The 23,510-nt window shown below is 31.3% G+C and overlaps 2 protein-coding genes across 2 annotated transcripts; one reads left to right on the top strand and one right to left on the bottom strand.

Annotated features, from left to right (window-relative positions):
- Positions 1-5,901: 5,901 nt before the first annotated feature.
- Positions 5,902-9,522, top strand: LOC107195139 (protein decapentaplegic-like). Its single transcript, XM_015584923.1, has 4 exons — positions 5,902-6,046; positions 7,306-7,664; positions 8,289-8,733; positions 8,996-9,522. Exons 2-4 carry the CDS (start codon positions 7,337-7,339, stop codon positions 9,393-9,395), a joined length of 1,173 nt encoding a protein of 390 aa, XP_015440409.1. The 5' UTR covers positions 5,902-6,046; positions 7,306-7,336; the 3' UTR covers positions 9,396-9,522.
- Positions 9,523-13,312: 3,790 nt separating this feature from the next.
- LOC107195138 (low-density lipoprotein receptor-related protein 6) lies at positions 13,313-23,310 on the bottom strand. Its single transcript, XM_015584922.1, has 10 exons — positions 23,232-23,310; positions 21,975-23,000; positions 20,814-21,744; positions 20,406-20,690; positions 19,883-20,163; positions 19,514-19,765; positions 16,964-17,819; positions 16,422-16,657; positions 15,819-16,331; positions 13,313-13,686 (listed from the first exon to the last, which is right to left on the bottom strand). Exons 1-10 carry the CDS (start codon positions 23,296-23,298, stop codon positions 13,313-13,315), a joined length of 4,821 nt encoding a protein of 1,606 aa, XP_015440408.1. The 5' UTR covers positions 23,299-23,310.
- Positions 23,311-23,510: the final 200 nt, after the last annotated feature.

The raw sequence follows: 23,510 nt of genomic DNA, 5'->3' as shown, positions 1-23,510 counted from the left end.
AAATGTAAGCCAAATTAATACTCGATTTAACATTTATTTCTATACCTGGAATAAATTTACCAAGTGGTAGGAGACATTTATTGTACGCCGCTTTTCCCCTGACGGAAGCCAACTTTGCTCGTGGGTGTACATTCCAGACGTTCGGTACTGGTTCGGTACTGTTCGGTACATTCGGAGGATGTCCCGAAAAGGTCCACATGTCCCATCTACGTCGTCTTTAAGATCTTCAAATGTCCTAGGAAGGTTCTATTTATAAAGTGGTACGTCCTGAGAACGTCCTGTGCCAACATTCTCAGAACGTTCAAGAACGTTTTCCGAATGTGTAGAAGTAACATTCTGTGTACTTTTTGGAAACCTTTAAAGATCCAGATAACACATGACGTCTTGAAGACATCCATTTTACAGCAATTTTAGGTCTGAACGACTGAATGTCCTGATTAGTAACAAAGATGTCTTTAAGACATCTATAGACATCTCTAATACATCTAAAGGCGTCTTTAAGACATTGGTGTAGACCTATTTAAGACGTTGGTATAGACCTGTTTAAGGCGCATTTGTAAATATAATATATATATATATATATATATAATACAGTAGACTCTAAATTTAATGCCACTTTCGGGTCTGTAGGAGAGTAAAATGGCATTACATTTCGAGCCCCCTCCAGGCTAAGTACTGTCCTATGGCGTCGGCCCCGGCGCCTGCACAAAAGCTGGATCATGTTGGTGTGCCGGCGTACGCAACATGGTGGGAGAGCGAATGTGTGTGCGCGAAAGTACGTGTGAAGGGGAAGTGACACATGTGGCATTATTTTCAGTGGCATTAAAGTTGTAGTCTACTGTATGTATAATAATCATTCTACCATTCTAACTTCAAAAACGGGATCGGTTTGTGTAAAATGAGTAATGAAAAGAACAGTATAGTGCGAAAAATCATAAACGGAAGTGCAAAAATAAGTGTTTACAAAAAAAAAAGAATCGGTAAACAATGTAATTAATAAGGAGTGTGTAAGAAATCCTTTTACTATTATCACATGGCAAAATATTATACATACAAGCCCTACAGTGTTTGTACACACATATTACGTTTATAATGTAACTTTATCAATGTTTGAAATAAAATGAATTTTTATTAAATTTTGTTTTACTGTAATAACATTTATCTATTCTCAACCACTATTCCTTACCTCACTTGTAAAACGTCTGTGACACATGTCTATAAGATTTCTTGAAACCATCTTTAAACTGTGTGTAACGTATTTTTAATACGTCTATAAGCCATATTTAACACATCTATTAAAAATCTATAAGACAGCCTTAAAATGTCTACAAGATGTCTGTAACACATCTGTATTACCTACAAAGACGACTCCCGAGACGGCTCTAACCTGTCTTTAAGATAGCTAGTTAGACCATTTTAAGACATCTTCAAGACAACTCGTTTTCTCACAAGACACGCTCACAGGCTCTAGATACGCTATTCATAGGACATTACCAGACGTTTTGAAGACGACATGTAGGTCTGAATACAAACAATTTCAAGTATTTTGGGGGGGGGGGGTATAATCTGTGTGTACATTGCGTTGATGTTTATTTTCAAAGAAAAATATTGATTGTGTGATGGTTAGAGACAATTAAAGAAAAAAAAATCACTGATTCAAAGCAGATAGAATTTTTAATATTTGAGAGAAGTTTGTATTTAAATATAATAAAATAATTTTTCTAATGAAACAAATGAATGTAGTAACATTTAAAATGTAACCATGCTAGAATACTGGAACTTTAGTTTACCGACTATTCGCAGGCAGCGCTAAGCTTGTATCATTTACTATTAGCTGCTATTAGTGGTGATAGTGTATTTTTGCAGATCTTTTGCTCCATCTGTCTCTCTCTTTATCTTTCTCCCCCTCCTGATATTCTACAGTTCTACTCTTCCTCTCGACTTCTCGAAGATTTCCGCGTATCCAATTAAACTTAACATCAGTGCGTGCCATCCTAAACCTTCTCTATTCGTACCGAGAAGCACAGTGTTCGGTAAACTAGTCACTACTAGACCACGTTTACGTTTCGTCGTGAACCACCTACATATTATATAGAAAGTTTCAACAAAACTTTTTACGAGGCTTGTTTTCCCCCTGTTTGTTGACTGTTCGTTTCGGTTTTCTTTCTCTTTGGGTGCGTAAATGCGAAAATATCGAATAGTGCAACGGAATTCCCCATTGATGTATCGACACTAAAGACTCCCGGGAGCAAGGTTTTAAGCGTTTTGAGGCAATAGTTCCCAAGTGAGGTTACATGGACTCGTTGAAATGTCTTGGCTCCTCAAACGGCGGACTTACGATTAGCTCGGGTAAGTTTAAATTTTATCGAATTAAAGTTATGGTAGATTTTGTACCATGGAAAAATACGCGTTTCCATTGATTCAATGAAGTAGTTTTACCCGATTGCGGCTGGCCTGATTATTTTAGACGATGACGTGCTGCTTATGTACACTCGACACCTTGTATCCTTACTCTATCCGTGCCGCATTCCTTCAGTTCAACTGTGCAATATTTTAGTTAAACAGGATACCAGCACTTACACTTGCAGGCCCTTTCCATTCTTCGATACATAGAATATCAGTCGAACGAATCGTTCGATGACCACTATATAAGGACAGCAATAGAAGAAATGTAAACTAAAGTATACACATTAGAAGTTATATTTTCTGTAAATAATTTTCCTTTCTCGTATCCTTCGATATAATCGTACTAGAGCAAGACAATTGAACTTGTTACTACTTTAATCTAAAATTGTTTAACATTTGACATACTTTTAGTTGTAACTACACGAACCATTGTCTGTAGTGGTTTTTTTTAAATACACACGGTTTTATTGGAAAATAAATACGCAAAAACTGTTGATACCATCTTGATCATGTGTTTAGTTATATAAAAATATAAAATATCACGTTAAGCAATGTCATTGCCGAATATTTAATTTTGTTGATATTGATATTGTTTTCATTTGAAAATCTACATGAAGGAAATTTGTTGTAGTTACAGATATGTATGCTATGTAAGGACTGATGTTTAATAAATTAATATTAAGTACATCAACAATTTAAATAAGAGAAAATTAATATTTTTGATAAAAATTACAGATTATTTAATTGCTATTTAATGATTATAAAATATTTTTTATTTTGTTGAAAGTGTTTATCACATTATTGCAAGAATTAATTAAAACAATTTCCGAATTCAAAATAACGTTAATTATGCATTAATTCAAATAAATTATTAAATTAATTATCGATATCTGTAATAATGTTACATTCATTTTTAAAGTTTTACCTCTAAAATCCTGTCCACCGGCAACGTTGAGTACAATGCTCAACAAGCCATTAATTGATTTCAAACTGTAGAACCTTTACAAATTTTAGACTTTCTCTAAATAAACTTACTTCTTAATTTATCTTATGACATTGAAATTAATGTCCAATAAAGTATTAAAAATTTTGTTTTAATTTCAAACTACGTAAATTATTTAAATTACACATTTCTTTAACAAACATTTTTTATGACGAAGTCAATAAAATACTGACAACACAATTATTCTACACATTTCGTTACAACAGAAATATTCTGCCGATTTTATTTAGCATAAAACGATATTTTACAGTTACTTTTGAAGGCCAGTTACATCCTACGTTCAATTTGTTCTTACCAATTAAATTATTCACTGTCATCCACATTGCCTCGTTAAATTTGCAGGCTCCATTAATTCGTCAAATTACTTTCTCAGAAATCCTCGTACCTTTCCTAAAATCATTATTTTATCCTACTTACATTTTTTCATAGATTACGTGAACTTTAATTTACTACAGCTATAGTAAAAATTGCATTCAATTAGAAATTAAATACTTTATAACTCGGTTTTATTATATACTGTATTATATAGCATCATTATAATTCCTGATAACCAATTGTGTACAAGTTTCGAGCAAATTGCTAGCAAATAATGACAAAAGTTGTCTAAAAAACCATAGCCATCTGTTTCCGCGTTTGGCTTGGGTTTTGCAGGCAACGCCAGCTGGTAAAATGTTGAAGCAAATTGGCAACAAGTCTTGCAACATACTTGTGTCAAATGGGAGGCAAAAACGAAATAGAGTCTGCGTGAGCCAATTCGCTGCATATGTTGCTGTCAATGTGCGCGCAAGTTGTTTATTGCATATCTTGCATCAAACTTGTAGCCATAACTTTATAACAGGCATTGAACAAAATTTGGCATTGCAGGTTTAACTAACTGAGATACTTCATGATTACATATTTAAATTATTATATTTTCTATTTTTCAACATTTATTTTTTTAATAATTCTAATATTTCCTGATCAATTTTTAACCTATTACAGTTGATAACAAAAATAATAATTCCAACTAAATATAGCATCCGTTTGTTTAATTTGATTGTAATTGAAGATTTTATGCAAATTTACATCTCCGTAGTTTAATTTACGAATATTGGAATTAAATAAAAGTTTGTTTCCCTATTTAAGATTTTATTTGAAAAAACAAAGTATAAGTATTTAAATTGTGTTACAATTTTTATTTATTATAATAAATATGAATATGTATATTCTTATAATGATCTTGAAAATCTACTATAGTAAAACGTTAAAACTTTTTTAATAATAGTTTTAAATGAAGGTAATCTAGAAAGCTTCCCAGATATTTCGTATTTTGTTTCTTAAGTGAAAAAGTTAACGGTTCGGAAAGAAACATGTGAATTTGCGATAGAATATTTGTCTACAGGTAGAAACAGGTAGAATTCAATCCCTGGAAGCAGGAAGGTTTCCCCAGTACGAACTTAATAGCTTTGAGTTGGAGTTGTGTTAGGTATGTATGTCGAATGTTTTGGGTGGTCGTGCATTTCTATGGTACCTTCGGAATGATGCCTACTTTTTCGTGATATTTTAAACGTGTAGTCGTAAAATTGGACGTATCTTTCTGTGCCATTCAATTCTCGTGTTTATCTATCAAACGCAAATTTGCCTGAGTTAAATGCAAATATTCTACGCAAGCGGTATGGGTTATAAAAGAATATATGTGTCCTTAAAATGTTTAATTAGCAAATAAATATTATTTGTATCTTATTAGGTATACTGATATCATACTTTATTTTAATGTATAAATGCAATTTTTAAAAACTTTCATTTCAATTATAAAATAAAATAATAAAAAGAATAGTACAGTGGAATAATTTAAAAATATCTTAATACACTTATGACAATATATGAATGGCGATTACGTTATACGATTAAGTTTACATACAGGATGTTACTTCAGCTCTTTAACTTTATTTAATATTGTGTACTTTATCCGCAAGGGTATTTTCACATGGTTTTATATTATGAAAATTGATTATTAGCAATAGGACAATAAAACCGCAATACTTATTATTGTAGGACTGAATTTATAACAATTAGTTCAATTGCACTTGAATCTGACGCTACAAATTTACATTATTAAAATAATTCCCGCTTGCATTGATATATGGTTTTCAGTGTTTGCGCAGATTTTCAAAAGAAACTTAAGTACTTTCAAGCATTTCGATAGTTTTTAGTCATTAATTTGAGTATGTAATAAACTTCATGAATACTGCACGTGTGACAGTTCGATGTTTAAATAGAATTTATTGATAAATTGCAATCTGTAAAATACTACCCAATATTATCTTGAAGACTTTAAAAACCTTAGAGACCTTATTAAGGGAACTATTTTGAAAAAGATCTTTAATATTATTGTCATGAATTGAATACTAGAATTTTTTGAACACAGATTCAATATGTTAACTAGTTCATTATTTTTGATGGAACAAATATAGTGACTTTCTTAATGTTTTCTCAGGAATCTCAGGTGGCTCTCTCGGTATAAGCCGCTGCATGTGTTTTTGCTACTGAAAAGTCGTGTGTTGCCTACAGAGCCACCAATAGTGTCTGCTACCCGCATTATTTACTTGCTGCAAATGCCCTAATACAATCGTTAGAGTCCCAAAAAGATTAATCAAGGTCTGTATTTAAACCGTTGATATTGAGCTCTCAAGAACTGTGACGTATCTTTTTTTTTAGACATGAGAGATTTGTGTTGAAAAACTTCAGATGTCACGTGTTTTGTCTCTTAAACAGAGCTGTCTGTATACAAGTTAAATATTACAAAGCAGAAGTCTTAGGTGATTTATTGTTGATTTTTTTCCGCGATGTAATGCATTTGTCTGCATGCAAAGGCCCTGTTCAAGAAAGAAAACATGTTTTCTCATGTTTCTAATTTGTAATTCTAAGCATGTTTTATTCCAAAAATTTTAATAAACGTTGTATAAAATGCAATGTATTCTTATTACTGCACTTTTTTTCGTAAGTTGTGTGAGTGACAAATACTTATACAAATATAAAGTCATACTGCTGATAATCTTGAAAACTTCATTTTTATTTATTTATTTAATCATCTAATAATAGGTCATAATACAACTTAATTTTTAATAGTTGTATAAGTACTAAGGATGACACAATTCTTCCCTGCATTTTAACAAATTATTGACCCTGTATTTTTTTGTGATGACAAATATACAAATAATATAGGACTCAGATAAGTTTTTGAGGGTATATTGGATTTACGAGTATGCAATGATTTCTATTATAAATGAAAAATTCTGGTTGTGAAGAATTGAATATTACTATTATTTATCCTTTAATAAAATGGAATCAACTTTTGGATGAATTTAGTTCCTAGATAAACTTAGTTCATAATTTTAAAAAGGAACAAAGGAATTAAAAATTTCTAGTTCTGTGATGAACTTCAAATTGCCACATGAGTTTGCCAATATCTATTATAAAGGAACATAAATATGAGACATATACCTCCTGTGGTAAAGCCATGGTAAAGCCAAGATGTCAATGTTTTAAAGAAACTATACCAAATCATCTTTTGGCATCTCTTGTTGACATGTGACAATAACTTATTGCCACATCTTACATGTAACACCTTAGACTTATCATTTACTACATGTTTAGAAATCATTATTCCTAGGTCCAACATGCCTTATAAGATTGAACGTACTCCGTTGTAAAAAATATAATATTATATATGTTACAAGAAACATTTCTTAATTTATGTATCTATCTTACCATTAATACATTTGTTAGAAAAATAAATATAATACATACAACAAAGTTGAAACATTTATTAACAAGAGAAATGTATTGTGTTATGTTCTAAGGAAGTTTATGTATGTGTACATATAAATTGTAAAAATTTACATTTTTGTTATTAGGGAGGCAACATCCGTGAGCAACGACATCACAATGCGCATGTTGCTGCCACTGAGATTGGTTTTCGTCGCAGCAAGCTTGCTGCTGGCAACTACCAAAGCAAACATTCACATGCATTTGTATTCTGACACTACCAAACACTTTTCCATCGGAGAACAGGAACATGCAATCGCTGGAATAGAGGCTAGCCTACTTTCGCTTCTTGGTTTTGCAAAAAGGCCAAAACCACAAGCTTCAGCTTATGTTCCAGAGTCTTTAAAGAAACTTTTTGTTAAACAAAATACCATTGGTATGGCTGATATTGCTAGACCTGGAATTCATACCAGGTCTGCTAACACAGTTAGATCTTTTTCTCATGTTGGTAAGTATAATCTGTATTAACAATATTATTTTAAAAATCACAATACATCAGAATTATATAAAAAATATGTTCCTAAGTTATTATTAAATAACAAACAGTTGAATAATAAAATTCATATACAGTATATTATAACATAAGTAGAATGTAGGAAGATGTAAGAAGAATGTAAAACTACATATTATAGGTCAGTTCCTACATTTTTGTTCATACTTTTTAGAAGTGTTTCTCTCAAAAATAGTCCAAAACAAAGATTTAGGAGTTTTGCTAAACAATACTCGTAGCATGTAGGAAGGTATAAAACACAATAAGATAATAACTTCAGTAAAGCCTATCACAGTTTTAATTTTAAAAGTTTCTATCATTTCCATTTTTATAAAGTAGTCTATAAACTTTATATTCACATAAACATCTGTGATCTATAATAACATCAAATCATCTTGTAGGTTTGTCCTACACACTATTACTAAGGGAGGGTTTAATTCTAATTTAAAATATGCAGATATTTGTTCATTATACATGAGTTAATGCACACTATTGTATAAAGTTTTAACTCTAGATATAGAATATATTCTTATAAATATTGATAATTATAATCACTACTAAAGTATACTTTGTTTAATACAGAGAGTGACCTAGACCAGAAATTTCAGTCTCCCAATCGTTTTCGTCTTTCTTTTGACTTAAGCAGTATACCTTCAGGAGAGAAATTACAAGCTGCAGAATTAAGTGTTTCTCGTGTATCTATATTAAGTGAAAAAGACTCCACACAGAAGCTGGGAAGAATTCTTGTATATGATATTTTGCGTCCTGGTACAAAGGGACATAGTGCTCCACAGTTACGTTTAATTGATAGCAAACCAGTTAATACTAGGAAGAATGGCACAATTAGTGTAGATGTTCATCCTGCTGTCGAGAGGTGGATGCAGGATCCTAAGAATAATCATGGACTCTTAGTACATATGCGTGGAACTAAACAGGAGCATGTACGTTTAAAAAGGAGTATAAATGAGAGAAATGACACATGGGTCATTAGTCGGCCAATGCTATTTACGTACACAGATGATGGCAGGTATAAAATGTTATCATTTTATTTTTTCTTTAATAACGTAATTCAATTTTGTACCTTTATTATAAGTATCATTGTCTTTACATTTAAACTGTGATTTAAAGAATTTATTATAAAGTTCGTATTTATTCATTATCTAAAATACTGTCGCAAACGATTTTAAAAAAAATTCTTTAACTTCATAAGAATCAAATAGTTATTTTTTTTTATATTTTTTAACACAATTTACATAAATGAATTTAAACTATACATTAATATTCAATAGGTACAAAATGTCTTCTGCAAACCAAATAATGGATCGTCGTGCAAGAAGGGCTGCACTTCGAAAAAATCGACGAAAAGATGGTCGTGAAAACTGCAGACGACACCCACTTTACGTTGACTTTGCAGACGTTGGTTGGAATGATTGGATCGTTGCTCCTCCTGGTTACGATGCTTTTTACTGTCACGGTGACTGTCCCTTCCCTCTAGCAGATCATTTAAATTCTACAAATCATGCGATTGTTCAAAATTTGGTTTATTCAACAAAACCAAGCTTGGTGCCAAAAGCTTGCTGCGTACCAACTGCACTTAGTTCAATATCTATGCTTTATCTTGACGAGGAGAATAAAGTAGTTCTGAAAAATTATCAAGACATGGCTGTTCTTGGCTGTGGATGCCGTTGACCATTTAGTGACTGGTTTAGTTAAATATTTTCATAATGAAGTATTTATGTGCAGCGAAAATGAGAATGGTTTAAAAGGCATTAGTAAAATGTTACGACAGAGCATTAAGGTACATATTGCTAAATTGAGTGGATAGTAAATAGTGCTATTTTTGGATGGAACGTTGAGATCATTATTGACTGTTTGTACAGTTAAGGTACACTTAAGAGATTTTAAATTTATCGTTTGCGAAGTTCAATCGATTGCTAATTGTTCATTATTATCATGTATCATTTGTTTTTGTGAAATGAAGAGAGATGTGAATGATTTGTGTTGTATACGAAGGTTTTATTAACCTTTCGGCTACTGAGTTTCAATACACGAAACTAAGCATACACCAAATTAAGATGTCAATAGCATACAGTCAAATATAAAGCTGATCTTAGTGCTTGTGCGGCAGTAATATTTAGCGCGAAAAAATCGAAATCGTACATGTATAATAATAGACCATCCTGCTTGGTATGACGCAACCGTACGAGTATTGTCACGGTATTCAAAGGGATAATATTTCAATTAATTGTAATAAATTTAGATAGGTGGGAGCAATAAAACAAATATTGATAGAAATGTTACTTTTCAAAATTGTTGTGAATATGCGAATCAGGTAAATACTGTTAAAACTGACGATTATTGTTACACGTATAATCGATGATCTGATTAATTATAAAAGAATGATACAAGATATAATGTTAGGAAATTAAGATTTCGATCCTTCTTATTGTGCCTTATTTTAAGATGTTTTCCATTTTAGAAAGGAAAACATTTTCTAACGGGAGTAAAATTGAGATAATTACGTTATAATTACGTACAGAAAGCGTTTTGTATAATTTATAATAGATATCTGTTGGTATTAGTTGTTATTTAACCAATTGATTGATTGTTCATTGTTCAAGTAGAAAAAAATTGATTTCAACCAATATAAAATCGATTTTTATTGATAACAAAGACAAATACTAATTTTTTATAGATTAAGACTTTTTGATTCAAAGTTCTAAAGTAATATTCACTTCTACTTCACTATTTCGATATAAATTTTTTTATACAATAATTATTTTTGTATTTATTTATACTTATAGGTGAATATTGCAAAACGCATTTTGCTAAGTCTTAGACATTGGAGCGTCAAACTATGTATTTGAATACTACAAGTTTATAATTACAATTTTTTTATTATTCATTTCAGCTAATTCACATTGAAATAAAATATTTATAATAAAATACATCAAATTTGTATGAATTATGGATAAAATGTTTAAATTTTGAATCTCACATTAATACCAAAAATTAATACAACATTTATAATTTATAAGCAGTCTAATTTTTGTAAGCAGACATATGTTCTCTATATTTAACTCGTTCCGAAATGTGATTACTACTTACTCAAGATTATAATTAGAAATTGTGATGTACTTTCGAAATTATTTCATACTCTAAACAATAAATAACACTAAACCTAAAAGTGTGATCTAACAATTGACAAGAATGTGCAGGGAACTGAATCGAAAATATGTTAAGTAAAAGAATGCACTAAGTTTGCAAAAATTCAGAATTCGTATTAAAAATTTACAAACATCTTATACATTACAAATATGGATATGTTGTATGTAAAATACGGAAAGTATAATATGATAATTTAAGCACAGTTTATTTTTAACAAGTTTAAATATCAGTATTTGAATTTTAACTTGTAACAAAATGTAAACCATGTAATGTTTTTTTCCATCGCATTAAGTTTGAATTATCTGTTACCGTCGTATACTTATATTATTTAATTACTTCTTTATCCATGCTTTTAAATTGAAATTTCGAACGTTCTCAAGGTTTTGATTGACAAAAATTAAAATTTATAATATAGAAGTGGTATAAATACATGTTGAAAATACAATTTTTGAAGTAAAGTAACAATTTCTACAGTCGAAAATGAACCGTACCTGTGTAAGAAACAGTTATTTATTCTGTTAGCAAAGAAGTCTAAGTGTATGTATATTTGTACAAACAAAAAAGCAAGAAGAAAGGTTAAGAATCGTTCGTATTTATGGCGCGCGTCGGCCTGTAAAATCTATAAAATAGATAGAAATAAATAAAGGATCAATGTAAATAGTGCGTCTGTATAGTGCATTAGTATATATAGTATTTTATTCGGTATTTTATTACTATTTTTACATACTTCGATTGTACACAAATATTGCGTATGTAAATATTAAATAAACTTGAATAAATAGACAAATTTCATTTACGCTTTTGTACTTAAAAAAACAATAAACGATAATCACATAGAAACAAGTAAACATCAATGGAAAATAAAACTGCATTTAATCAGATAGTGACTTACTGTTCAATAACACTTAAGCTATGAATGTTTTTTTAATATTCAAGAAATGTTGAGTAAATGAATTAACAAGTGGTATGTAAAATATGTAACAAAAATTTTATTTTGTTTTATACAGTTATACTACATATATAGAACAATGTATTTCTCATTGTAAATGTAAAAAAAATATAGAATTGTTATTTCAGTCTTTAATGCTAAAGGAGAATAATAATTTAATAGAAGATTTATTCTTCAAAGCTTATGTAATGGCAGTGCGAGGTAAAAACCATCTTCACAAATATGATATGTTGTGCATTTTTTACACAAGATTTTGGATTTTGTATTTACTTTTCTAATGAATTTGAATGTTTTATGGCACAGTTCGATTATTAATTGCAAAAACAGTGTCGTTTCTCATTACATAGCATTAAAAAAGTACATGCTCATTTCCGACGTTCTTGCTGAGATGCACTTAAAAGATATAAATAAATGCGAGTATTTTCTATTTTCATTGCAAACCTTTAAAAAATTTAATATTTCCTACGCATACGTATTTTAAATATTCTTAGATTATATAAATTTATCGTTACATTCTTGTTACTATTATTTTGATTTAATTGCTGTTCGAAATAATTATTAAATCTACTATCTATTGAGAAGTTGTTTTCCTAACGATTACTATGGTGAATACTTTAATTTGTAATACAGATTTTGATGTTTCTTTGTAGGTACAAAACTTAAGATAATTTTCCGTTTAATAATATGTATACTATATGTGCATGAGTAAGAGTATAAGTGGCTAAAAACTTAAAAGTAACACTTATATAAAGAGAATTTTTTTCTTAAACAACTTTGTATCACGGTGACTAAAACTCATTTACAATTTTTATACATTGTTACAATATTTACAGTACTTTATGATCGAATCACTTATGTTATAAAGTTAAGTTAGTAGGCACAATGGTATTAATTTCTTTACAGAAATAATTATAAAAAATTTAATTATATCCAAATGATATCAAAATCAGACTTGATCGTACATAAAAAGAGGCGTCATCAAAGGAGTTGTCACTTTTCTTTTGAATGCTAAGTTTTTACTTTTTCTCTTTGAGATGCTATGTTTGAAAGTCTTTAATGTGTCAGTATTAGGTAAAGTATGTATGTCAGTGATTATGAAAGTGGTATAAGTCAAGTAAATATTCTGTAAGAATTCTTTCATATTATTGTAACGCAAATCGATGTAACATCAAATACGTAACACGTTCAATTTTTTTAAATTTCGTACTTAAACCACTTTCATAATCACCAGCACATACGTACTTTTGATTAATTAAAACTATAAAACTTCTTCTTACGTCACGCTTCTTAAAAGTATGAATAAATACACATTTTTAAATATTTTCTTTTTCCAATGCCGAACATTAAAAACAAACGCGATCAATAATGTGAAATTCTCTACAAATCAAACAGAAACATTCTAATAAATTCTCCAAATTTTTAGAACCGTTTAAAAACTTTTAAAAATAGAATTTCTTTAAAAATAAAATATTTGAAAATTGCAATGTCTTCAAGGAACAGGGGAAGGTGGCGGTGGAAGTGGACTAAAATATGTAGATGATCTTGAACTAGGGGATGGAGGACAACTAATTCCTGCATCACTTTGATAAACAGACCTTGGAGTAGGAGGCGGAGGAAAAGGTTCACTTTCATATCTGTATCTTGCTGGATAATTGCTGTCCGACTCGTCACAGACATCTGTGCTGCAAGGAGTCGGAGGCGGAGGCTGATTAATGCTTCTATAATGCCTATAAGGTTTATATCTAGATGCATTACTGCTTGAGCACCTAGTAGAGTTTGCTGTCGTTGCTGGACTTGGCGGAGGATTTAATGTTTCTTGAGGATAACCTCCTGCTGAGCTGCCTCGTGTTGAGCTTGATGCACCTGAAATAATACGTAGAGTACTTTCTTAATTATTTATTTAACTTTCATCTATGCATATTATACAGGGTGTCCCAAAAAGTTAGGAAAATCCGCAACATGAATACTCTTCATGCAAATACAAATCGAAAGGTCCTTTACCGTTTTATAATCTGAAGCTTCATTTTCGAGATATTAGCAGTTAAACGAACTCGACTTACAATTAGCAGTTAACGATCAGCTGAGCGATGGGCCACATGTTCTTCTCTGTATCTGCGCGCACGTATGAGTTCGTTTAACTCCTAATATTTCGAAAATGGAGCTTCAAATTACAAAACAGTAAAAGACTTTTCGATTTATATTTGTATGAGAAATATCCATGTTGCAGATTGTCCCATCTTTTTGGAACACCCTGTATAATATGTAATATTTTGATTAACTAATTAGAACTACATACATACTGTTAAAAAATACAGAATGGTAAACTATAACTTTTCTCTATTAAGTTCTGGTAATAAGTTACTTTTACTCTGATTATTATTTTCTTTTTACTTAAACATCCATATGTGATGAAAAGCTTAAAATTTAGGAAATATAAATGAATAAACTCATGTAACAACATATGAAGGATAAGAGGAAAAACAGGGTATGTCTATTTTTAGTGATTTTACGGTATATACGTATTTTACGTTTTGTTGGTGGCAACTGGGACTTCTGAACTATGGAATCACAATGGGTTACGAAGTAGAAATGTCTACATATGATACCGTTTAAGATTTGGTGTACTGGTTAAAAACAGTGTTAGACTAAAGCATTAACAAGAGAAAAGCACGGTAGTGGAGTCGCTTTTGAAACGGCCCTATGTGAAAGTAATATAACAAATCGATCGTGAAACGATTTTTGGTCGATCATAGCCGGCAGGAGACGATTTCAACGCGCAAACGCAATTTTGTCGTGACTCATAGACTCACTTATTAGTACACAGGACACATGTTTGAATGTGTTAAATGTCAAGATTTTAGTAGGTAGATCGCGACACATTTTTAAGAAAAATAGTCGATCATATATATTATATATAATGATGTTGGCCACCCCTGGTTTAAAGTTTTGCAAATGTCAAATGGACTCGGGTTCGAATCCAAGGGACATATAAAATTCCTTTTTTATTCCTTCTTTTTCTCTGTTGTTTTCTTTTCATTCTGTTTTCTTCCTTTATATTAGATATTATATACTAAATATTATGTACTATGTTACACAAATTTCAAGATTGAAAATGCATTTATTAGAGTGTTTTCATATTTAAGTACTGCAAAAATATGTTTCTGTGTGAATTCGTCATAACGCAAGTTTCAACGCCTGCGATTGTTAAGCAGAAGTGAGGTAAAAGTTAGGGTAACTATACGACTGTACATGTCATTCGCAATTTGTGTGATTATCTGTGAAATTTTCGTAGACCGCGATTCCAATGTGTAATTATTCGTTTTTAGCATGTCTTCACATATCTTCCATGCACTCCACATATCTATCTAGACTTCGCTATCGATAGCTGCTACTTCGTGAGAACAACTTGCAGTCACAGAATCACTATCCATTTTTATATTTTAAAATATCTTTTCTTACATTACTTTCACGATAAATCGAAGCAAACTGACGTCCAACAACAAAAATCATTCTGCAGACTTACTCGCCCACAACAAGCAGGTATTCGACCATTCTTTTAAGGAAGTATAAGACTATCTTTTACGGCTAAATGTGACTGTTATCCTAACTATTACCTCAATTCTGGACAATCACAGACGTTAAAACTTTCGGCATGAAGAGTTCACGCAGAAAAATATTTCTGCAGTATACAAATATGAAAACACTCTTATAAATATATTTTCAATCTTGAAATTTCTGTAAGATAGTACATAATATCTAATACTAAAACAAGAAAAATGAAAGAAAAATTTATATTACTCAAATACAATTTTATCGTTTCATTGAAGTAGAATATGTAATTGTTTGCCTAAATACCATTCAAATTATTTGTAATCAAATTTCAATTATATCATATTGAATTAAAAAGAAATCTTATGTATCGTCAAATTATACAATACTTCCAATTTGTGTTTGATTGATTAATCATGAAATATTATTTCATAAAAAGAACTTACCAGTAATATGACTTCGGTCATAACTTGATCCAATACTACTCCCATTCAGCATCGACATCCTTACAGTCTCCATTCCTATTTTTAAGTCTTTTCTACAATTTTTCTGAGTAAACATCGGTTTCACCAACCTTGCTGGTTTCGGCGATAAAGGATCTCCAGCAGAGTCGTGTAAGATATCAGGTAATTCTTCGTTGTTTATAAACTTTCTTCTGCAATAATAAAATCCAAAAGCGACTGCCGCTATTGTTGCAGTCAATGCAATAAGTACAACAATGACATAGGTGATTTTCCCAGATTCTAATGCGCTGTTCTCTTGTCGAGGATTGTTTGCAGATGTACATGCAGATGTAAGTTCATCGCTACCATCAGCACAATCGTCCCAGCCATCACAAAGAGTTGAACCAGCAATACAAACACCGTTTCCAATGCATTGGAATTGACCTGGACGACAACAATGAGCTTCATCCAAACCATCATGACATTGAGCAGTTCCATCACATACCCATGACATATCTAATATATACAAGTGTTTTATAAATCACAATTGTCCCACTTTTAGTTTACAACTAATGATTTGTATTATCTTCATATGTTAATATTTACCAATGCAGTGACCACTTTGACATTTGAATTGTTCACGATTACAAGCTGGGCAACCTAGTTCATCGCTTCCATCAGGACAGTCTGTTTGACCATCACATTTCCATGTTGCAGGTATACAATCTTTTGCCACTGCAGAACTAGGTGCTGCGCAAGTAAAGTGATCGGATCCACAAGCTGGTGCAGCTCTGCAAGTTTTCTCATCTTCAGAGAGAACCAGAGATTTTGGACAAGAACACCTGTAAGTAATACTGTTTATGTGTATTTGAAATATGCAAGATTATACTAAAGTATACGTACATATATTAGGTGTACTAATGAATAAAACCCACTATGTTTTATTAAATTTAATATCTACTTCTTAGAAAATCGAAAGTTTATTATATTTCAGTAATATCTGTTCGTATTTTCGGGTAATATCCACTATTTTAGGAAAAGAAGAGCTTGAGAATGTTGTGAATTTAAACCATGTTTCAAGTTTATTACAAACATAGTGGATTACTTATTAGTGCACCTAGTATGTACAACTTAAATGTTATTCTTACTTAGATGAACTGATTCCAATACAAAAATGAGAGCATCCTCCATAATCCCGAAACGGACTACAAATATGTGTTTTCATTATATCATTTTGTGGAGTATTCACTGTAATCAAATCTGTAAGCATCTTGTTCATAATCATTTTTCTTCCATTTCCAGATTTGTCAACACGCTCTAAACTTAATGTTTCTTTATCAAACCAGTAAACAAAATCAAAGAAGACAGCAAGATATATGACTGATCCTTGTTTAACTGGAGATACTAAAATTTTTCTATTGTTTCCATCGAAGCCTGCACATTCAATTCGATTTCCGTGTGCCCAGTATATAATATTTGAAACTGCATCAACTGCAATACTGGTTGGCTGTTCTAAATCAGTTGCAATCACAACCCTCTCTTTTCCATCCATTTTACTGCGCATGACTCTCATCTTTCTTCCAACATCTGTCCAAAAAAGTAATCTCTTTTCAGAATGTATTGCAATATTTCTTGGTTTCTCTCCATCGCCTTTTACAACAATGCCTAAAGCAGAGCCATTATCAAGTTTCGTAACATTAATTGCATCATGTATAGCGCAAGACCAGAATAACAGTCTTCCTAAGGGATCTAGAGCTAGGTCCACAGGATGTCCAGAACTTCCAGAAATCATTACAGTAGAATGGGTTTTATTTTCCAGAGTTTTCCTTATAGATGAAGTTCGACCATCTATCCAATATATATGTTGGGTTATTGGGTCGAATTCTATAGACCGTACATTTTTTAGACTCTGAATTCGTAGAACTATATCTGAACAATCGTTAGTGTCAGGAAGAAAGCGATAAATTGCATTGCGTAAACTGTACATCATAAATGTATTCGGTGCTGTAAATAAAATAATATAATCATGTTCAAATTAAATTAATTATTATTTACGAACATTTATAACATAAATTATGTACGTAAAAGGTATGATGCGATTAAATGTTCGTTTACAATTTACTAAAGACTTCACAAAGTCAAACAACTTTTATGAAAAAACATCTTTTCACTTTTAAACAGAAATGAGTTATTATTTAAGGGGGTACACCACCCTGACGGTTTTAAAAAATCAAATTTTAAAAAAATTTTCTTGAAGTTTCAAATGTATAGAATATTATGTCAAAGCGATTATTCAAAATGTAAACATCTGGCGAATCAGAGATTTGAGGCTTTCACGGCCTGGCATCATATAGTTATTACTGATACAGTATTGGTGTGTCATTCGACCCCCTGAAACGGTGGGGAAGTGCTAGGAATTGCATCAGGACACGGCTTACACCCGAAAACCTCAGCAATAATAACGGTATAACATCTGGAAAAGTTACAGCCATGGATATGAGGACGGGTCGTACCGTGCATAAAGGCCTCGCGTATCCAGATGAAATATGGAGATATTACTTCAAAGCAATTTTCTGTTGTCCATAAAAAAATATGGTTTTCTCGAATACGATTAAAGTTTTTCATATCCTATATAGTATGCGATAAAGTATGAATATGGGTTAGAATGTGTCGAAGACTATGGCTGGGTAAGTGATTTGCAAATCGGGTGTAAATGACAAGTGTTTAGAACCGAGTGTTAATGTATAGTATCTCTGTTTGAGAATATTTCTAAAAATATACGTGGAGACTTAGGTGCATGGTTTATGTGGTTATGGTTCAAATTCTGCAAAATAACGGACGAGTAATGGTTAAGTAACGCTGCAGCAAAGACGAAGGAGAAAAGTAAAAGAGCTCGATGACTGCATAGAGCAACTCAAAAAAAGACTGGCGGAATGGCTGATTGAAATGAAAATGTTTTAAACCATTCTTTATCACAGAAGAATCTTATTCTAAAACTTCTTGTGTGTTCTTCTTGAAACTATGTTTTTGACCAGGCCGCCACAATATATCCGGAACTCTACATCCGATTTTCTTTAAATTTAGAGAGAATATTCTTCATAATGTATCCTACAATATAGCGTAGGATTTTTTTGATATCTCAATTGTTTAACTTCTTAAGAACGTTTAAAATTAATTATTGTAAAAAGAGATCTTTCTTCTTCGAACTGCTGCCATTTTTATAATCATTTAAATTTTTTAAAAATCCTATATTACATTGTAGGTAATACATGCTTATTTATAAATTACACAGCATATTTTATTTCGGACATTCCAGTCCTTGCCAGCAATGGATGTTCTAGCAGAAGAGGTTTCGGAATTTGCGAATAACTCCGCCATTTTGTAACATTTTTACTTTTTAAAAATTAGAGAATGAGCTGAAAGTTACATTTATATTATCTGACAACTTGAAACTTTTCATATTAGTAATTACTTATGAAAAAAAGAGTCCCAAAAATGAACCTATTTTTGGATGCCTCAGAGTGGTTCCCCTGTCAATGGATTTTAGTGCTTTTCAACTTTAAAAAGTTGGAAAGCTGGACAGATCTTCTATTATCTATTATATCGAACCGGCTATTGGTTATACATACAGAATGATTGGACTAAATCAAACATTTCTGAAATGATAGCTTAGAGTGTAACCATTTAAATATACAAACCAATGCAAGATTTATTATCCTCTCCCAAGGTATAGTGTGTAGGGCATTCACATTTAAAAGAATTGGACACACTTTCATTTTCACCAGGCAAAGCAACACAAAGATGACTGCAATTTCCATTTTTCAATGCACAAGGATTCCACCCTGCTTGTTTAGATGCATGAAAAACTAATAAATCTGTTACGGATTCTAACTTGTTATGTATTTTCACCCTATTTGCTCCTGTCGTTTTATTGGCTTTCTCTATATCGCCTGTTGATTGAAATAATATATTAATCATTTCTATCATAAATTAAAACATATCATTGAACTTTATTAAAGCAATAATATAATCAATTATTATTAATTAACGTATGTACATCCTTTTACCTGTATTCCAATCTGTCCAATAAATGTAATCTTGATACTGTGTAATGCTAAATGGGTATCCAATATTTTGTGTTATAATTGCCTCTCGTTTCCTCATACGCAAATCAAAACTATCGATAGCTGGAGTATGTAAATCTGCCCAATATAATTTCTGTGTTGAATGGTCAATTGTTAGACCATTTGCTCTTCCAATATTAAACAGTATTATTTCGCGATTTGTACCATCTAAAAATGATTTTTCTATACTTCCAGAATCTCCCCATTCTGTCCAATACATATGACTAAAAAATAATCAATTTATATTAATTTTATTTAAAAAAAAGTATTTATGTTATGAACAATCATCAGTTAATTATATAGATTAAGAAAGTATAGAAATGTGTTAAAAGAATTATTTCTAAACATTATATATGTGTATATTGTACTGAATATGTTAGTTGTTATTATGAGTTTGTGTGAATAATGTTATTATTAATGATTAAGATATAAAATTTGTTACTAAAAATTAATTCAACATAATTACCCTCTGCTAGGGTCAAGAGCCAGGCATCTAGGTTCAATAATATCATTCCAAACAAGAACTTTTCTACTGCAACCCTCTAATCGAACCATTTCTATTCTCCGAGTTCCTGTGTCACTCCAGTACAAATTATTAGCAATCCAATCTATTGCTAAACCTTCAGGTGTTTCTAAGCCAAGATCTACTACTCTTTCCATATCGGAACCGTTTATAAAGGCTCTTGTAATTGTTTTTAGTTTAACATCTGTCCAGTAAATGCGATTGTCTGCTATGTTAAAATCCAAGGCGCTGATACAAAAAAATGTGAAATAATAAATTTGTGTTAAAACAGAATTTGAATACTAAGTGAAAAAAAATATTTGAGAATGAATTTATCGAAAGTTGTATTGAAAATTATATGTATAAATTTACCTTGCATCTTTGACACCAGTCAATGGAATAATATTATCGTTATTTGCATTTTCAATACTAATTCTTCCAATATTCTCCTTTTTTGCAAATAACATAAATGCATCTGGGATCACACAAGTTCTCTTGTCTTTTGTTAATTCATATCCAATTTGACAGGCACAAACATATTTGTTTTCAGGTCGATTCAAACACAAATGACTACATCCTCCATTATTTTTTGCACAAGGATTTGAACCATTAACTTTTCCTAAATGCACTGCCTTTAGACCCATAACATTTGGAAGTTGATCTACAATAACTTCTCTTTCACTACCTGTAAGTTTATGCGCTCTGTCCACGCTCCGTCTTTGCCAATCAGTCCAGTATAAGTAGTCTCCTAATAAGCTCAATCCAAAAAGATGTGGAAGATTGTCTGTAATTACTTCTCTTCTGTCTGTGCCATCCATATTACAAACTTCAATTTTATCTGTCTTTGCATCGCACCAATAAATTTTCCATCTTCCAAGGTCCAAAGCAATTCCATTTGGCCAAAGAATGTCTTTAGTTACTAGAAGAATACGTTCGGTACCATCAAGGTTACTTCGTTCTATTTTTGGACGCTTTTCATTCCAATCAGTCCAAAACATCCAACCAAGTTCTGGAGCTAGAGCAATTGCTCTTGGTTCTATCAAGTCTTCATTGATTAATACTTTCCTACTTGTACCATTTAATCTGGCTACTTCAATTCGATCTGTTCCTGTGTCAGTCCAGTATAGATTCTGAGCTAGCCAGTCAACAGCTATGCCATCAGGATTTTCCACTTCTGTTGTTATAATATTTTCTTGGTTAGAACCATCAAGAGAAGCTCTACGAATAGCACAAGCTTCTTCATCAGTCCAATAAAGCATTTCTTGTACAGGATCAAAATCAATTGCTATTGCATGTTTGATTCCTAAATTTCATTAAAAAAAGGTATTAAGTGTAATTATATTTTTCACAAAAATTTTTTAAATAACATTTCAATTTAATCTCGTTTTTATTAAGTTTACTTATATCTTTAAACTAAATTCATATGAAAACTAAATTGTAAAAAGTGGTGAAAACATAAAATATCCTATAATTTACAAGTAATTTGCAAAAAATATGATAAAAAATATAATGATATAAAAAAATAAATTATACCTGTTAATGGTAATACGAAGTTGGTATAATCAGGAGAATCCAAAGATATTCGACAAATCTCATTTCTTTGAACTATCAGTAATAACTCTTCTGGTCTTTCGGCACAAGTCAAATTATTTACTAACTTAACACCAGTAGGGCATGCACAGGTATAACCAGGTTCTGACAAACTCAAAAGACATAAATGTGAACAATTCCCATTATTTTTTTCACAAGGATGATTTCCATGTGGTTGTCGTCTAACATCCCATACTTCTATATCACCAGGAATATATTCTCCATGTATCAATTCTCTAGGATGTGCTTGATTGTGACGTACATCGTACGACTGTATGCACCATGTTTTCCAGTCAGTCCAATATAATCTATGTTCAAAAAATGTTACAGCAAAAGGATAATCTAATCCTTGTTCCACTACTTTACGTCTATTTTTTCCATAATAATCCATTACTGCAATAAATTTAAGTCTTCCATCCACCCAATAAACCAACTCATTTTCATAATCCACTGTTAAACCATTTGGCCAAAATATATCTTCAGAAATGATTACTTCCCTTGTCAATGGATCTCCATTCATTGCAGCCTTTTCTATTTTGGGTACATCACCCCAATCTGTCCAAAAAAGTATACTTTTCATTGGTACGAGAGCAATGGCTCTTGGCTGATATATATCTGTCCAAAAAAGGACTTTTCTGTGATGTCCATTGATGCTGGTTACTTCTATTCTATTTTTTTCTCCATCAGTCCAATATAATTTTCCTGTATACCAATCACAGGCTAGACCATCTGGAGAAATCAAACTAGAATTCACTACAACCATTCTTTCACCAGTGTGAGTACCATTCGTTTGTACACACTGAATGGTTTCTAAACCACTATCTGACCAGCACACCAATTCTTGTTCAAAATAAAAGTCTAAGGCTGCTGCTTCAGAAAGATCTTTTACTATAGTAGTGACTTTATTAGCACGAGAGACATTTGCCATTCTGATATCTTTCTGTGTGACAAACAGGAGTGTTGGTGATCCTAAAATATACAATAATTAATGACTTTGAGATATTTGAAATTATATTATCCGAATAGTCATAAGTACATATTTCTAATAAACACAACAACATATAATAATCAGAATAACTCTAATCGTTATTATACAAAAATAGACCAACATAATTTATGATATTTTGTAGCATATAAGAAGTTATACCATAACCTTCATTTTAAAGTTCGATTTTAAATACACTAATAAATATTACCTACCATTCGAAAAAAGCACAAGTTTGAAAAAGCACGCAGTCAAGATAATTATTAAACTAATGACAGCCATTCTAACACTTTTAATAGGATTTTTTAATTGTGAACATTACGAGGAGCTCGTAAGGCGTCATTCGTCAATCTTCATTCATGACGAACGATCGATCCGCTCCTCGTGCACTTTATCGGATTTTCATTTATTGAATGATTTTTACGTTTTCTTCAACGTAGTACTATGAAATAAAGAATATACCCCATCCTTTAAACGAACTATTAACTAAGCAG

The sequence above is a fragment of the Dufourea novaeangliae genome, unplaced genomic scaffold (genome assembly GCF_001272555.1).
Source record: "Dufourea novaeangliae isolate 0120121106 unplaced genomic scaffold, ASM127255v1 scaffold58, whole genome shotgun sequence".
Lineage (NCBI taxonomy): Eukaryota > Metazoa > Arthropoda > Insecta > Hymenoptera > Halictidae > Dufourea > Dufourea novaeangliae.
The sequence above is the reverse complement of the archived record's forward strand: the minus strand, read 5'-3'. Positions and strand labels throughout refer to the sequence as shown.